The following is an 18083-nucleotide window of genomic DNA, read 5'->3' as shown; positions in this document are numbered from 1 at the left end:
TCCTTCCTTCCTTCCTTCCTTCCTTCCTTCCTTCCTTCCTTCCTTCCCCCCTCCCTCCCTCCCTACCTTTCTTTTTCTTTCTTTCCTTCACTTCTTCCTTCCTTCTTTCCTTCCTTCCTTCCTTTCTTTCTTTCCCTCTTTCTTTCTTTCTTTCTTTCTTTCTTGTCTTTCTTCCTTTCTTTCTTGTCTTTCTTCCTTTCTTTCTCTTCCTTTCTTTTCTTTCTTTCTTTCTTTCTTTCTTTCTCTTTCTTTCTTTCTTTCTTTCTTTCTTTCTTTCTTTCTCTCCTTTCTTCTTTCCTTCTCTCTCTCTCTCTGTCTCTCTTTCTTCTTTGTTTCTTTCTTTCATCTTGCTCTGTCACCCAGGCTGGAGTGCGGTGGCACAATCTTGGCTCACTGCAACCTCTGCCTCTCAGGATTCAGGCGATTCTCCTGTCTAAGCCTCCCGAGTGGCTGGGATTACAGGCACCCACCACCATGCCTGACTAATTTTTGTATTTTTAGTAGAGATGGGGTTTTGCCATGTTGGCCAGGCTGTTCTCAAACTTCTGACCTCAGGCGATCCACCTGCCTCAGCCTCCCAAAGTGCTGGGATTACAGGCGTGAGCCACTGAGCCCGGCCTAGAGCTCATTTGTTTTTAGCACTGAATGATATTTCATTCTCTGGATGCCTCATAGTTTGTTTATTCATTTATCTACCAAAGGACACCTTGGTTGCTTCCAAGTCTTGGCAACTATGAATAACGCTGCTATAAATATCCATGTGCAGGTAAAAAAAATAGTTTTTAACCTCCGTGTAAAATTTAGATATTAATAAATGCCTACTTTTTGAAGTTAAAGACTAAGTAAAAAGATGCATAAAAATGCTCAACACAATACCTGGAAAAATAGCAAGAGCTAAATCAATTTTGGTAATTACTGTGTACATTGATTTTAAATTTCCTTCTCACCCTTTTAATGCTAGTCAGTGGAATACCTCAAATGCTGATAGATATCAAGGACAATCTACCTCCAGGAAAAACCAGCTTCCAGGCAAAAATCATGTCTGGTTAGAGTGATCTCTGTCCTTGGAGGGAGATTTCTTCCCCAAAAGCAGTAGATTCTTCCACCTACCCTCTTCTCCCTACAAGTGCCAAATATCAGTTCATGAAAGGAGACAGAAGTTGCTAAACTGGTTGGTAGCTTATTTTGTTTTTATATGATAATATGTATTGCCACCTTCCGTGTAAACAGCTAAAAGAGAGCAGAGGCCCAAATAATAGAGCACATTTTCTCTCCTTTCAAGCTGTCCGGTAGCTCTTTCATCAGGCTAGGGGCCTCTTAGAGGACGAATGGTTTTATCTCCCCCAGAAATAAATTAAGCCAAGGAGATAGTTGTCAAGCACTGGCACGAGACTGGCCCAGCGACAGCATCCCTATCCTTGGGATACCCTCCTTAGAGGATATGAATGGAATTGCTAGGATTATGAGCTCGTAGTAGGCTTGGGGAAGAAAGTGACTTTCAACAGCTGGAAAAGCTAGCCTCGAAACTGACCACAAAGGAGTTTAACTTAAAGAATTCAAGAGAAAACTAAGCTCCAAGTGGAAGAAGGTAGTTCTAGATGGAAAACCTGTTTCACATAGACCTGTGGAGAAGCACACTGCCCAGAGGACTGTCTGTGTTCCTTTACACCAAGATTAAATATATCTACTACGTCTGCCTACTCCCTCCCTGTCACCTGCCCTCCCAGTCTCAGTTTAAACCAGCTCCTCCTCCTTCCAGCCCTCTTTTTTTAAAGAGCTCTTTATTAGTTCTAAACATGGAAGGGGAAGGCAAGAGATGATTGGCTAAGAGGGAGCAGCACCACCCTGCCCATTCCCCTCCCATTCCCTCCTTGAGGAAACAGCTGGAATGAGAGGTAGGGAGGGAGGCTAGGATTGGCCGAGTCAGTGGCAGGGTGGGGAACAGTCAGGACAGACAAAGCATTTACCTGTCTAGGTAAGTCAGGAGGAGGTCAAAAGGAGAAGAAAACAGTAAGAGGCAACGAAGCAGCCTCTGTCTCTGCCCTTTGATATAAAAGGGTATTTCTTTTCCTCTCTTCAGCCCCCAACCCAGTGGAGGTGAGTTAATCACTAACCAACTATTGCTTATCCTGCAGCAAGAGGAGGGGTTTCATGGGAAATCAGAGCTACAGGGGAGGAGAGGCATCCCTCTATACCCCAGCTAGGGGGCTGTCCTCTTAGTTCCTCAGTTCTCTGAGTCCATTCTGGGATCAGATCAGGTGGTAGTGACTTGAGATTGTAGCATTTTCGTGGAGACCAGGGCTGGGAGGCATCTTCTTTTTCATTTACCTATTTAGGTTGGATAGGCATATTATGCAAGCAACAAGAAAAAGAAAATAGATTTGTTTTGGAAATTTCCATCTCTGAACAATTGAAATTGAGTTGTGATTTTGGAAAAGAAAAGTTGAAATAGAAGGAGTCAAAATGGGGGAGAGTATTTTGGTTTTCCATTGCGTTTGTAACAGGAAATTCTCTAGTGACTTTGTCAGCACGGTGTTGATCTTTATTTAAATAATGGGTGCAGTGTGTGCGTGTGTGTGTTCGATCATGCTTGTTTGACAATGGAACTCTCTGTGGACAGGTGTGTTAATCGTGAGCTGTACTAGGTTGTTTGTAAGGGGATATGAGGTTTGGGCATGTGGGGAAAATTTCAACTCCAGCTACCAGCTCATCTTTGGAAAACTCATGGATAATCTAGCTGCAAAGTCAAGTTTATTTGGGTTCTACTCAATTAACTTTCTGACTTTGCCTGTTAATAGATACAGAGTCCGGCAAACAGAAGGCTCCCCGGCTGTGCCTGGCCTCACCCACATGAATATTTCATGGCTGCATGTGAAGTCTAGTTAGAGTTCCAAGTGGGGCTCAGGCCAAGGTAGTGTGGCAGAGTCCGCAGAGAGAGAAGCAGACCAGAGTGGTGGCTTTGATTTGTTTTCCTGCAGGTGTCCCAGTTGGCAGTTTGTGTGGCAGATTTACCTTCAGAAGGCAGGCAGATCTAGGAGTGGAGTCAGGGTAGCAAGTTGCTTCTCCTTTATCTGACCTGGGGGGTTTAACGCTTTGGTCCCTAACATTGACTCTTTTCCTCCTGCTGCAGGGAAGAGGGAAGTGGGAAGACCTCAGTGCCAGCTCCAGGGCCTGGCACACACAGCCCTGAGTGAAAATATAATGGTTTTCCAGTCTTGGCAACTAGAGATTCAGACTTGAGCTTATCTCACACCACAGAGCCAACAGCCCACACTCACTGACTGAGGGCTGCCCTAGATGGTGAACTTAAGAATAAAGAGCGCCCACCGTATCTAACAAAGCTCTTCTATGCAGAGTATTCTATGTGCTCCTTCCCTCAAATCCACTGGTGAAAGAAAAGATGATAATGTTGCCTAAACACACACAGAAACTTGCCTATGTGCTCATGGAGACAGATATGCACATAGTGCAAATTTTAGTCTTTCTGATATTTTTCTTAGGATATTTTCCAGCCTAAGCCACGTTTCTGGGTAGTCAGCAAGAGAGACCTGGATTGAGAAGCAGGAAATCTCTCTGACTAGTAGGCAGAGAAACAGAGCTCTTGGAGGACATGTGAGTGAGCTCCTGGGAGGCGGAGGATGAGAGGGACCTGGATCTGATGAGAATGTGCAGACAAGCCAACTGGGATGGGGCGGGAGCCCTCTCCCCACTACACCCTCTCCAGATGCCAAAACTTCACCTTTATTTCCTCTCTTCCTAGGCTTGGCAGCATTGAGTATTTTAGTCAGTGGAGTAGTTAATATTTAATGTGACTTTGGATGGGTGGCCCTGACTATAGGCACTGCATATTTCTTAACCCATTCCCTCCTCCTGTTAAGTCCCCAAAGAGGTCAAGGGTTAAGAGACACTAAACTCTCACCTTGAGTGTTTTGCTTGTTTCTCAGGCTTCTTATCAGGGTTTCAATGGCTGCCTTACAATAGCCCCCAAGGTTCAAGGTTATAAAGTCAGTAAAAAGAAATGTAGCACTTTTTTTAACCTTTCAGATTCTTTAGGTCAGAAAACTAGGTGTGGAGATGAGGTGACAGTGCCTCGCTCAGCTTTGGTTTCGGGTTCAGATTCCTCTGTGCTGGGATTATGTAATACCTAAAGACATGATCTTCCTTGGCAGTTGGTGTCATCTCTTACTGTGGAAATATCTGCTGTTGAGGTAATACACTGGCCTGGAAGTATAGAGCTGAAGCAGGTAATTTTTAGGGTTTAAGGTATGAAGTAGTAGAAGGGGGTCGTAAGGCTTTTAGTGTTTTAGTCAGAGGTGGCTAGTAAGCATTCTCAGGGGCATGCCCCTCTTGCATCCAGACAGTCTCTGGGATGCCATCGGGAGGGCTGCCCTGTATATGCAGATATAGGTCATTCACTGTTTCCCTTAGGAAGGGGTAGTGGTAAGAGCTCTTTCTCATCTGTAAAATGAAGAAAGCGTCATGTCCTGCCTGTTTCCAGTTTACGCTGAAGATCTAATTAGCATATGTGAGAGCACTTTGCGAGCTATGGCATGCTGTGTTCTTATAGAGCAGAGCTTTTCCTACGGCTTTTATCTCTTCCAGCTACTTGAGTACATCCTAGATTCTTTTTTTTTTTTTTTTTTTTTTTTGAGACAGAGTCTCGTTCCGTTGCCCATGTTGGAGTGCAATGGCACAATCTTGGCTCACTGCAATCTCTGCCTCCTGGGTTCAAGCATTTCTTCTGCCTCAGCCTCCTGAGTAGCTGAGATTACAGGCGTAACCACCACACCTGGCTAATTTTTGTATTTTTAGTAGAGACAGGGTTTCACCATGTTGGCCAAGCTGGTCTCAAACTCCTGACCTCATGATCCACCCACCTAGGCCTCCCAGGACATCCTATATTCTGGTAGGAAAGAGAGGCTAGAAAGCCTACGTAAAGTCTAAAGCATACTTAGAAGCACAAGGGTAATAATTTTCTCTGAAAGTAAGAGGCACTATCTGCTCACCCATTCATAGAGAATACTATGTTAATTACAGTGAATCACTTTAAATATTTATGCCCTGATTTTTACATAGTAGAAAATTGGAGCCCAAAACTAGACCCTTAGATCTACACTGACTTTTTGACAACAATGCCTTTGTCTTATACAGTTTTGTATCACCAGTACCTATTATTAGGTGCTCATAAATGTTAGTTTAACTGAAAACATTGCCCAAATTCCACTGAGCCATGTATTATCTGGGAAATTAAATATTTAAGAAAAAACTCACAATAATAGGTTAGAAACCAAGAAGAAGCCTTCCAAAGGTTCAACCCAATAGACCCTAGAACAGATGGCAAGTTCATTCATTCAGCATTTTTTGCGTGTTTCCTGTGTGCCTAAACTCATAGAGATGGATCTCCTTTGCTATAGTGGCCTCAACCCTATAGAATGTTAGGAATGGGTTAATCCTCCCTGAACTTGGCCATCAGTCATGGAGTGGGTAGCTGAGATGACTGAACTTCATCCACATGATTCTCATGTTTCTGTTTCTTATGGGTATTGGGAAGCTAACCTCAAGAAGAAACCGTAAGAACTGCCTCACCCCATATTTATTTATCACTGGGCTTCTTTGCTGTCACTGCCTCTCCAATCCCCTCCATATCTCCTAGGAGGATCTGGATCCCTGTGAACCAGATGTCTGGCTCGCTAGATATCTTTCCTTTTTTTTCCCCAACATCCTGCCCCCCACTTGCCCCTCTTGAGAGACTCCTCCCAAGCAGAAGAGGAGCTCCGTGGGGCTCCATACTTGCTAGCTCTATAGGATTGGAAGGCTGACACCCAACCCAGCCCAAATCTGACTTTGGCATTGGAAGTGATTATTAACAAAGGCCAAGAGAACATCAGCCCTCACATCCAAACCCCAAGCCTCCAGATCTCAAACAGATCACATTTTCTTCTAAAACTTTTTACCTAGTATTTGGAGGGTAGGAAGGATGAAAGAAAATGCAGGATGGCATTATAGGGAAAATATGGATTTAGAATAAGACAAACTTTATTCTAATTCTGGATCTCCTCCAACTCTCTATTTGATCTTGGAATGGTCTTTTCATCTTAATTCTTTTAGAATTTCATTTTAACATAGGACACTCACCTCTGGCCTGCCTGTGTTCTTGGAGTATTTCCCACAAGCAGACACATAAAAATCCTTGGGACTTTCAGAGGGAAGATGGCACTGCCTTCCTTTGCTATTACTATTGTTAATGATTACCTTGAAATTTTCTTTCCGTAAGGAATTGGAGTTGGGAGGAAACTACACGGGACATTTCTCTTGTTCATTTGGCACGGGCTAGGGAATCTCACTGGGAACATGTGAAACAACAGAGGCACTAGAAAGAAAGAAATGTGCTAGAAAGAAAACAGGTTTGTGTCAACCACTGCAGGTGCCCTGTTTATGCCTCCAGGCTAGGGAGCTAAAGATGGACATAGTGGTGGTTGTGATGATGTTGATGATATTGACTTGAGACCAGGTGACAATTTACACTATGCAAAGTGTTTTACATAGAGTATTATGTTCTCACAATAACCCCATGGGATAGGTATTTTTACGGGACCTGTTTCTTCGCTCAATCGAACAATCTTGGATTAAGCCAGAATCCTTCTTTTCTAGCTCTTGTTTCTCTTGTTTCAATTTAGTTTGATCCCAGATGGATCTTGTCTTTTTCTTGTTATAAGAACAATAACAGTTAACTATGGACTTATGAGGTGTTAGGGTATTTACTACCAATTAAACTATGCTAACTGTTCTTTCATGTAATCCTTATACTAACCTTATTTAATGCAGAAAAACAGACTCAGAGTAATTTGCCTCAAGTCACATAACTGTAAATGGCTAAACTGGGATTTGAGCCCAGACCCAACTAACTCCAGAACCCAAGCTATTAACCCCTGTAATATGTATTGCTTATAGTAATGAAAATGTAGGTTAAGCTCCCTGGATCAGAGAAAAATGTAAGAGAAGTAGTAGAAGTTTCTTTCTGACTAGACTGCCTCTCTGCCACCTAAGTCCGTCCTCTGCATGCATTTGAGCCAGCTCCAGGGTCCTTCCATGCAGGCCGGGGGTCTCGGGCAGTGGCTGTTCACAGCCCCCTTCCAGCTCTCTGCTTGCTTGGTGTCCTTCCGGCCATGCCACCCAGGGCCTGGGCAGAGCCTTGCCGAAGCCTCGGCTCACATGTGGCTTTGATTCTTCTCTTTTCAGGCCCGGCTTGGGACATTGTTCACTTCCCCTCACTTCCCCTCTGGGAGCCCCCTTTGCCATCCCTGCGCCTTGTTTCAGGCGATGCCCGAGAGGGAGCTGTGGCCAGCGGGGACTGGCTCAGAACCCGTGACCCGTGTCGGCAGCTGTGACAGCATGATGAGCAGCACCTCCACCCGCTCTGGATCTGTACGTAATACTCTCCCTCCTGCAACCTGGTCTGCTCTCTGCATACCTGCCCTGCCCTGCCCTGCCCTGCCCTGTCCTGTCCTTTCCTGCCACCCATCCTGGCTCACTGCACCTTCTCTTTCATCTTCCTCATTGGGGAGTGAATCACAACATCAGTGGGTGCTTTCTGCCTGAGTCAGCTCTGGCTCTATAGAGAATAGGATGGGACAACTTTAGACATCAATTGGGCAAAGGAGACTTTTTCCCACAATTTTCATTAGGTTGGGCATTGGGTTCAGCAGAGAGAGCAGCCCTGTAATCTGAGGCCATGGTGGAAACCAGAACGTAGGTTCTTGTAGCACGTGGGTTACTGAGGTTCTCTGCAATGAGCAGCATTACTTAAGTCTATTACAAAGATCAAAGAAAATAGGTAATTAGGAGCCTAGGTTCTGGAACCAAACAGATCTGAGTTCTCTACTTATAAGCTATATGACCTTGGGCAAATTACTTAATTTCTCTAAGCTTTACTCTCCTTATTTTATTGAGGTTCTCTGCAATGAGCAGCATTACTTTGGTCTATTACAAAGATCAAAGAAAATAGGTAATTGGGAGCCTAGGTTCTGGAACCAAACAGATCTGAGTTCTCTACTTATAAGCTGTATGACCTTGGCCAACTTACTTAATTTCTCTAAGCTTTAGTCTCTTCAGTTTTCAAATGGCATAATGTTTACACTTAATTCAATTTGTGGGGAGTAAATGAGATACAGGTAAAGCACCTAGCATATGCCTCTATGTGGAGAACAGACAGCCTTTCTAGAGCAGAGACTAAGAATCTTCCAAAGCCACTGTGTTTAGCTACTTGTGGGTGGCATTTAATAAACTAATTTTTCTGGGCATGAATTTAAATCTCAGTTGTTGTAAGGCTGGTGTGAAAGAGTAAATCTGTCCTGCATTAGATGCAAACATTTGTTGTTCATGCTTGTCACGTACATAAGAATCCTGGAGAATTTATGCTTTGTTGCTTTATATCCTATGGAGGTATTTGAAAATTTAAGGATTATAAGGGTGTCTACTGAATGTCAAGAGTGTCTAAGACAATCAATGGACTTTGATATGTAAAAACAGAGTAGAGAAAGGAACAGACACGCACAAATCCAAAGTGCATGAAATCACACAAAATTTCTTTTTGACCCTAGATAATGGGGCTGTGGAGACATCTTTCTATGTCTGTTAGGCTGAAGCCAATGCAATAGTCTCATACCATTGGACACAGAATGTGACAGGGATTAAAGTTTTCAGAGTGAGTCATTCACAAAGGAGAAATTCAGAGTCAGCATATCCTTGGCAAGGCTATTTTAGGGGGAAGAGGACAATAAAGATGTTTTTCTTCAAGAAACTTGGAGTCAGCTTCAGGGCTGCCAGGGGCTATATTTGGGGCTTCCTTTCACATGGAGGCCTAAGTCAGCCAACAGACAGGTGGCTCTTTAAGGGGCAGAGGCAACTGAAAGGGCTATTCTGCAACCATCTCTACTCTCTCCAGGATATTTTCAGAGCTTTCTCAAAATCTTCCCTGGCCATCTGGGTGGGCCTGAAGAATATACATCTCTGAAGCGTCCCAAATATTAGGAAAAGGGGTGGAGACGCCAAGAAGAGACTCAGCCCAAATTTCTTACATTCCACTTTGCTCTTTTGTTTTCTCTTCAGCCTCCTCTGTGGAAGAGCAATTCCATCAACCTTCTTGCCCTGGTACAGAATAGATAGTAACTGCCTGAGATGACCGTTATTGTTTTCTTCCAGGTACCTCTGTGTACTCTCTCATAATGAATATGATCTACTTTCAGATCTACTTCATATTTAATACTAAGCTGCTTTTCCCTCCTCCCATACCGTCCAGTTTCTCCGCGAACCAACCCCTTTAAGTTAATATTTGCTTTAGAAATGCACAGTTATTTGAACATTAGCCAGAGCCAAATGTCATCAAGAAAGTAAATGTACAAGGGGAAAAAATCTCCTATGGAATGCATTTCAAAGTCAAGTATAAATCACTTAGTACATTTATCTGTGGCTAGTCATGCCGCAGTTCCCATTGGCCTGGCAGCCTGTGGTTGGCTGCCTTTCCTGTTTTTCCTCATTCTGTCCTTCACATACCAGATCAAGTCTGCAGAAGTACTTTTAAAAGTTAAAAGCAATACCACTGACATTTCAGGTCAAATTGTTTTGTTGCCCTTCTAATTTGGAGCACCTCTAAATCAGAGATGCCCAAAGTGAAATGTTTGACAAACGTCACACAGAGGAATTGGAATTGGAACTTGGGACTGCTTCTCATCTGTGCCCCTAAGTATGCCAGCCAGGACTGAGCCAAAGAAAGGCCCTGGCCTTGGGCCTCCCCAGCTCGGGAGCTGGGTGCTGGTGGGCCAGCACCCTGACCGTCTCTGTCCTCCCTACAGAGTTTCAGGAAGCAACTCCAGCGGTTTGCAGAGTAGCAGGAGGGAAAGGTTTCCAGCTCTTCAGCATTCCTTCCCCTCTGCAGGGTGGTTCTCAGGCCCCGCCAGTTTCTGCGGAGGGAGCTCATTCTCACAGCTCTCTCTCCCTCTCCTCGCTCCCCTACAGAGTGATAGCAGCTACGACTACCTGTCCGCTGAAGAGAAGGAGTGTCTGCTCTTCCTGGAGGAGACCATTGGCTCACTGGACACAGAGGCTGACAGCGGACTGTCCACTGATGAGTCTGAGCCAGCCACAACTCCCAGAGGTTTCCAAGCACTGCCCATAACCCAGCCCACTCCCCGGGGTAAGGCAGATCTCTCTGGGGTAGAACTCCAGCAAAACCCAGGAAATCAAGATGTCCCTCCGGCCACCTTCTACCTTGCTTGCCCTCTGCCTCAAGGGTCACAGGCAGAAGAAGGAGTAGCCACACTCCCCACCACTCTCCTGGCTATGCAGAGCCTTGTCCCTGGAGGGAAGGAGGGACCGCCGGCAAGCCAGCTTCCTATGTCTTTCTATGAAGTATCAGAGCCCTGGAATGGAAAGGGGGTTGACCAGCTCCCATTCTCCTGTGGAAAAATTCTAAAGAGATATGACCACAGGGGCGGGGGAGGCAGTCAGGGAGGGCTGGGTGGTTGGCTCTGGAGTGACTGAGTCAGTCTAGGGAGCTAATCTGGGTGGCACAGAGGACAAGGGTAGGAGAGATAAGGAGAGGGAAGGGCTCCCCAGCTGCAGTGGGAAGCACCTTGAGGCCCTCGTCAGAGAGCACGGAGAGCCAGTGGTGTTCAGGCTCAGCAGAAGGGGAACAGAACAACACAACTGTGGTCATGTGTGTGGGGCCACATGTCCCAGAGTGTGAGGAGCATTTTACTCCTGTGAGGGCTGCAGTTTTTTGTTGTTTCATTTAGCAAATATTTATTAACAGTTAGATCCTCCCTGGAGCTAGACCTATAAATGGAGACATAGGACTTTTTGGCTCCTTGAGACTGATTCACTGACCCCGTGGGCCTGATGCACCTGCCTAGCTCACTAGAAGGAAAGAAGTCACTTTCTGGTGTGGGGACACTATGACTATTGCAGAATCATCCAGGTGCTCATAGAAAGTGAAAGTAGAAGAAGGCAGAAGCCTGGTTGAATCAAGAGCAAATCATTTATTCATAGGCTTCCATTGGGCTCAGTTATCTGGAGCCCCAAGATAGGTAGAAGGAACTGTCCCAAATTTATCCCCAACTCTGGTGCCTCTGTAGAAGCCCGAGGAGAGGATGAGTCAGGAACTTAGAGCAATCAGGGGTCACTCTCTTGCCACCAATTATGGAAAATTAATTCTCAGTCAAAAAGGATCTGCTATTGTTATTTGTAGAAATGGGGTCTCTTATGGTGCCCTGGTTGGTCTCGAACTCTTGGGCTCAAATGATCCACTTGTTTTGGCCTCCCAAAGTGCTGGAATTCCAGGCATGAGACACTGCGCCTGTCCCCAGATCTGCTATGACTGACCTATTAATCTAAATGATATCCAGACAAAAGTTCTCCTCCTGTAAAAACGAAACAAAATAAAACCCATTCGTTGTTAGTTTGGGATCAGAGTTCAGGAAGTAATTGCTTTCCCCTCTGCAGCAGGGCCCTCACCTCTATCCACTCTTTTATGTTCTTTCTTATCTTCACAGGAGGTCCAGAGGAGATCATCACCCAGCAAGGACCAGAGCCAAAGACAGTGACAGAGCCCAGCTCATCCCATCCTCCCGAGCCCCAGGGCCTGGGCCTCAGATCTGGCTCCTATAGCCTCCCCAGGAATATCCACATTGCCAGGAGCCAGAACTTCAGGAAAAGCACCACCCAGGCTATCAGGCACACCCCTGGAGAACCCGTGAGGCTTGTGCCAGGGCCTGAGAAAGAGCAAGTCAGCCAGAGCAGCGAACCCAGCCAGGCACCTGCCAGCCCCCGGGAGGCTACCCTTGACTTGGACGTGGTGCTCATCCCCCCACCAGAAGCTTTCCGGGACACCCAGACAGAGCAGTATAGGGAAGCCAGCCTGCCCGAGGGGCCAGGACAGCAGGGCCACGCACCCCAGCTCCACACACCATCCTGCTCCCAGGAGAGACAGCAGACTGCTTCAAAGGCCATGTCCCAAAAAGCCAAGGAAACAGGCTCAACTGGGTGCACACAACAACCCCGGCCTCCTCCTGCAGTGTTGCCTCAGAATGTAAAAGCTGAAGATGCTCTCCTCCCATCAGGGGAGGACCCAAACACCCGACTGGCTCCCCTCACAGCCCCTAAGCCCCGGAAGCTGCCACCTAATATTGTTCTGAAGAGCAGCCGAAGCAGCTTCCACAGTGATCCCCAGCACTGGCTGTCCCGCCACACTGAGGCTGCCCCTGGAGATTCTGGCCTGGCCCCCTCTTCACTGCAAGAGCAGAGGAAAGCACGTAGAGAAGCCCTGGAGAAGCTGGGGCTTCCCCAGGACCAAGATGAGCCTGGACTCCACTTAAGTAAGCCCACCAGCTCCATTAGACTCAAGGAGACACGTGCCCAGCGTCCGTCCCCAGCCCCAGCTCAGGCCTCAGCAGCTATCCCTGCTGCAGGGAAGCCTCTGGTTCGAGCTCCGGCTCCAGCTCCAGCTCAGGGACCTTTGCCAATGAAGTCTCCAGCTCCAGGCAATGTCGCAGCTACCAAATCAGTGCCAATTCCTATCCCTAAGGCTCCAAGGGCAAATAGTCCCCCGACTCCACCGAAGCCTGACTCAGCCCTGACTCTCCAGGAGAGCAACATCCCTGGCCTGAGACAGATGAACTTCAAGTCCAACACTCTGGAGCGCTCAGGCGTGGGGCTGAGCAGCTACCTCTCAGCTGAGAAAGACGCCAGCCCCAAAACCAGCACTTCTCTGGGAAAGGGCTCCGTCTTGGACAAGATCTCGCCCAGCATCTTGCGTAATTCTCGGCCCCGCCCGGCCTCCTTGGGCACAGGGAAAGACTTTGTAGGTATCCAGGTAGGCAAGCTGGCTGACCTGGAGCAGGAGCAGAGCTCCAAGCACCTGTCCTACCAAGGACAGAGCAGTGACAAGCTTCCTCGGCCCCCCTGTGTCAGTGTCAAGATCTCCCCAAAAGGTGTCCCCAATGAACACAGAAGGGAGGCCCTGAAGAAGCTGGGACTGTTGAAGGAGTAGACTCTGCCACCAGCACTGCCAGCACTGCCCCCGACTTGGCTGAACAAGAAGAGACGCAGGCTCCAAGTGGGAGCCTTTGCCATCGCATAACTTAAGGCTTGGGCAGGGGAAGGGTTCTCTCAGATGCTCTCTGCTGGAGATGAACGGGAGGGAGAGATTTGAATCGAAGCATACGTTTATATTCAGAGTGTTGTGCCATTGAGTGCCCACATGGATCATTCTGAAGGTGATCTTCACAAGAGGGTGTGTGTGTGGCGGGGGCGGGAGGGTGGGGCGGGATACATCACTGAAGCTATTTATGTAACACAATGAGTCATTGTTCAGAATTTTGCTCTTGTTAGAGGTTTTCTTACACTGGGTAGATTCAAGCCTAGCCAGAGCTGAGTGGAGGGGATGGCCATGCCTGAGAAGAAAAGTCAGATGAGACAATGGACATGTCAGTGACTTGAACAGTAGTTACAGCCAGCAAATGCAGGCTCACATGAAATGCGGGCCTCCTGGAATCCCTACAGTGGATGGAGACTGGCTCATACCTTGCCAGATCTCTCTCTCTCAGTTCCAGCCTTCTGGACAAGGCCTAGGCTAAGAGGAGCTGGTTCATTATCTCTTCGCCCACTGCCTTCTCAGTATCACCAGTCCCAAAGACAGGACACATCCCTGTAACCCAAGCTCTGGGTTGACTGACAGCAGAACAGCTCTCAGTTGGTCTGAGAAGGCAGGATAAGTGACCACATACTCATGCCACTACCTCCACCAGGGAGAGTCCTTCTCCACAGGCTTGATAAGCTCAGTTACAAACTGTGCTGTGGTCCCCAACTCTGCTGCTCCTGTTCTTCCTGCTTTCCTGCTCCCTATCTCAGCCTGCACAGACCCCAGGGCTAGGCTGACATTGAGATGGGAGCCCAGCCCACGGGCTTTATAAACGCCCAAGAACTGTTTCATATCTTCTCTGTGTTGATGCAGGTAGTTTTAAATTTTTCTCGGTTCCAATGATGGAAAAGCTACACCATACATCCTCTGCCAGTCTTAGCAGAATATCAGAGGTAAGAGGCGCCTCAGAGAAGCTCCAACCCAGTGCTGCTGGGGAAGAGAAATGACTTACCTCGGGTCAGCCTGCCATTTAGGGAAAGAGCTGAGGTTCTTACCCTCATTGCCTGCTGCCACCTCTCCTTAGCCAGTGCTGTTGTACATCCACACAGCACCCTAAGAACTCATAGTCACTATCAAAGACTCAACCCTAAGGTCCTTCGAGATCTCAAAGTGTCTTCTGAAGCATCAGAGATTAAATATTGTTCAGAATATTAGTTACTGCTGTGACTTTTAATTTACTCTTTGGAAGATACCTATATGGTAATTCTTCATTAACCAGAACACCTATCCCCTCAAATTCCCTGACCAAGTTGTGCAGCTTGAGCAAATGTCAAAAGAGGGTATTATAGGTGGGTGGTGTGGGCTTGCAAATACAAGCTTGGAAGTTAGACATGGCTAGACATGACTCCTGCTTCCCCTTAGGAAGTAAATCTTACTCATGGCTGTGACCTGCTTGGAGTCCAGGATGCCCAGATGTAAGGGGCAGATAAAGGAAATGCTGTTGGAAAGGTGCCTTTTAAGGCTGCTGAGAATTTCTGGGCTGTGTTCTGATGGACACAGCACCTTGAAAGCCTAGAATTTCTGAAAATAATGACAAGGTTAAGGTAAGGACAACAAATACTCCACCCTGTCATGGTATGTGGGGTGTGGGTGTGGTGGTTTCTATGTACATTTGCTCACACAAGCACACCCAAAAGCCTGTGCCTCATTCCTGGCCATGGGTGAGGACCCAGTCTGCTGTGGCTCATAGGACTCCCACAACTGGCCAAGTTATGTCTTATTACAGACCCCTGGAAAGAGAGAAAGTTGCCTTCTGGAGGACTGATTCCACATGCTGTATTCAGCTGAGCTGATTTCTGCCTTCTGGAGGACTGATTCTGCATGCTGTATTCAGCTGAGCTGATTTCTGTGTCTATTTCAAGCCATAACCTGGGAAATGATCACCTTATTCCATATTCATGAATTGCCTTGATTAATAGGGAAACTTGGGAATAGCAATAAAGTCAAACTTGGGTGGAATCTGGACCCCAGCATCACACAAGGGTGATTAGGATGGTCAAGGTCATCAGGAATACAGCCTGTTAAATTCTCACACCCTGGGAAAAGTCATTTGTCTCCCAGACGTGACAAAGTCACAGACAGCCTGCACCTGCCACTCAGCATCCTTATCCTAGTGATATGTCCATTTCCCAGTTTTCCTAATCTGAGACTCCCTTCCCTTGCTATTTAAAGATACTGTGCTTCTCCACATTCTCATCCTTCAAAGAGCATATTTTGCTCTAAGGATGGTCTTTGGGGTTCAAGAATAGAATAATAAATCCAAACTTGGTCATTCTCATTTTGAAGACAGACAAGAGGGTCCAGTGAGGACATTCACCTTACTGAAAGTGGTGCTACATCCAGCTGAAGTTGTATCTATCCTCCTGTAGCCATGTAGGGGTGCTCTTCATTCAGCTTGAATTGATATGGAGGGAGGTAAGAGTAGGGTCAGAATTACTCCTATCCCTTTTCAAGGAGTTGTGGGTAGAGGTTTGTAAAGGCCATTCATTTGACTTTCAAAACAAAGCAACAGCTCTACTTCCACTTGGCCTTAGACCTCTGCTATACCCTGCCATAGCCTTGGTGCCACTGGCACAAGCCACCTGCCAAATATAGGAGCAGCCTCTCCCAGCCTGGCATGGGGGGATGGTCTGTGCACTCAGATGTGTCGACAGCTGCTCTTGTGAATCACCACACCTGTGCTACCCTGGGAATTCTGCACTCTGAGTCCATGGGGCAGGATCACACGCCATCTCACACAGAGGTCAACGGATGAGCCCACTGACTCTTATGTTCCTTCCTCCACGGTGGGAAGCATGGTCTGGCAGAGGCTGCCCTGTAAGCTGGGGGTGGGCAGGTGCATGAACGTTGGCATTTGTTTTATGGAGAAAGGGGAGGTGAAAGATTGGAGAGCAGGTCCCCATCAATGTTCTGAGTTTGAGCTGGAGGTATAGATTAAAGAGTCTACAGGGTCTGTGAGTGTGTGAGATGAACCCTTCTGTCCTTTGATGCTGGTTGTATGTGTGGGCTGAGAAGGACCCCACTATCAGTGTGCAAAGCTGTAATCTCATGGACTAGAGGAGAGGGGGCTAAGGCGATGGGCAGGAGAAGTTGTACAGAATCTTAGCAGGAATGCAGATAGAATGCATCTAGGCTCTTTCCTCAAGAGAGTGATGATGGAGCATATAGATCTGGCTCAAAATCAGCCTCCATCACTTACTGGGGAACACTGGTGATGTCACTTTAACTTTCTGAACTTCACAGTCTTCACCTATAAGATGGGGAAAATAATACCATCCTTTCAAGAATGTTGAGATGAATAAGTGATGTAAAACTCAGTTCTGGACACAGTGTAGCTACTCAGTAAATGATAATATTATCTTCTGGGTCTCATTTTTTTCTTCTCAAAGGAGGTGAATGTAGGGAGCGTTGGATGCCAAGAGCTCACCCAACTCACTTGTGAGAAAAAGATAGAGCCTGCTGCACATAAAACTTACAGCACAACCAGCCTTCGGCACAGCCTCCAGGTGACTCAGCTTCACCCATGCCAGGCTTCCTGGAATTTGAAAAGATGGCAGTTGGCATGGATGTGATGTGTGTGTTCTGGTGCAGCCAGAACCAGCTGTTTCCAGCTTCTGTATCCTCAAACCCAACTACTTTCCGTTGATCATCAGTCTCTTTCTGCCCATGATCATAGAGCTCACTTCCTTTTGCTTCCTCTTTCTTTCTTTTGCTGTGTGGTTCAAAGAGTTATATGCTGTTCTACAGTTATTTATTTTTTAAATGGATGTAAAAAAATCAACATACAACAGGAAGGTACTCCTCAGAAAGAGATAAAAGCTAGAAAAGGTTTTAAAATTCCTGGAGCATTTTGCTTTTAAATAGCACCTTCTTTTAAATTTGTTCATCTCTGGAATGAATCAGGCATTAGTTATCAGGAGGCAAGACATGCCTTGGATGAGGTCTCTAAATCTCTTCAGGTATGGGGATGTGTGAATTGCTGGAGTCATGACTACTGTCATAATCATCACTGACTGTTAGCATACACATGCTGTAAAAATAGATGACACTGATTCCAGGCTGTCATTCTCTCTTACGCATTACCTAGTTGGATTGTTGTCCTTATCACCACTTGCCACATATTCAGAATTCAAAACAATGTGGAACAGGCAGAGGTCTGGACCGGGTGAGCTTTAGTGGGTCACTTCATCTCACTCTCAACGTGAAGGACTTGGACTTTCTCCTAGATCCAAAAGCCCTGAAATGTATGTTTCGGTAAATCCAAACAAGTTAGGAAAATCAACACCTGCCAAAAATAATCGAAATGTAGTCTAAAATAAACTAAACCTCAAAGAACTTGAGACTGGAAGGAAACTTAGTTTCTCTAATTCAACCTCCCACCCAAAGAGGAATAATCTCTATAGTTGGAGATACATACATATATATATATATGTATCTGACTATCTATGGTCAGAAATAAACACACACACACATCCAACTATCTATATATAGAGAGATATGTGGTCAGAAATATGGATGAATAGATGGATGGACCCTTAATGGATGAATGGATGGGTGGATGAGTGGATAGATGGAAGAAGATGGGAAAGAAGGGAAGAGGAGGGGAGGCAAGAGAGATTGAGAACATGCAGTGAACAAGAACATAGGCTCAGGAGCCAGGCTGCCAGGGTCTCTGCACTTCAGTTTCCTTTTCAGTGATTACTTTTTTCGTCCTTTAACTTTCTTTGTGTGTGATTCAGGGAACTCTATGCTGCCCTACAGTTATTATGTATCTTAAAAATGGAGGAAAATAAACTTAGATTGTAACAGGATGGAACCCCATAAAGTAAAGCAATAATAATACTTATCCCTTGCAGTTGTTATGAGAATAGAATCAAATGAGATACTA

At 46.2% G+C, this 18083-nt stretch overlaps 1 protein-coding gene across 3 annotated transcripts; it reads left to right on the top strand.

The window, feature by feature from the left end:
* Positions 1-1900: 1900 nt before the first annotated feature.
* CUNH1orf116 (chromosome unknown C1orf116 homolog) lies at positions 1901-14347 on the top strand. Of its 3 annotated transcripts, none has more exons than XM_032289044.1 (4): positions 1901-2097; positions 7240-7425; positions 10015-10192; positions 11550-14347. In XM_032289044.1, exons 2-4 carry the CDS (start codon positions 7321-7323, stop codon positions 13043-13045), a joined length of 1779 nt encoding a protein of 592 aa, XP_032144935.1. In that variant the 5' UTR covers positions 1901-2097; positions 7240-7320; the 3' UTR covers positions 13046-14347. The 3 variants fall into 3 exon arrangements, with proteins under 3 accessions (XP_032144935.1, XP_032144937.1, XP_032144936.1); XM_032289045.1 differs by having other exon boundaries at positions 1909-1975; XM_032289046.1 differs by lacking the exon at positions 7240-7425 and having other exon boundaries at positions 1903-2097.
* The last annotated feature ends 3736 nt before the right edge of the window (positions 14348-18083 follow it).

This window comes from Sapajus apella, unplaced genomic scaffold (genome assembly GCF_009761245.1).
Source record: "Sapajus apella isolate SASKATOON/1434 unplaced genomic scaffold, GSC_monkey_1.0 scaffold22, whole genome shotgun sequence".
Taxonomy (NCBI): domain Eukaryota; kingdom Metazoa; phylum Chordata; class Mammalia; order Primates; family Cebidae; genus Sapajus; species Sapajus apella.
Note: the sequence above shows the minus strand (reverse complement) of the source record. Positions and strands in the feature narration are given on the sequence as shown.

Bases quoted from the DNA above. Each gene is read 5' to 3' on its own strand.
- CUNH1orf116 (XM_032289044.1), top strand. From the start codon at position 7,321: ATGCCCGAGAGGGAGCTGTGGCCAGCGGGGACTGGCTCAGAACCCGTG. The intron at 7,426-10,014 runs GTACGTAATACT...GCTCCCCTACAG, and splicing joins CCTCCACCCGCTCTGGATCT to AGTGATAGCAGCTACGACTA. The intron at 10,193-11,549 runs GTAAGGCAGATC...TTATCTTCACAG, and splicing joins AACCCAGCCCACTCCCCGGG to GAGGTCCAGAGGAGATCATC.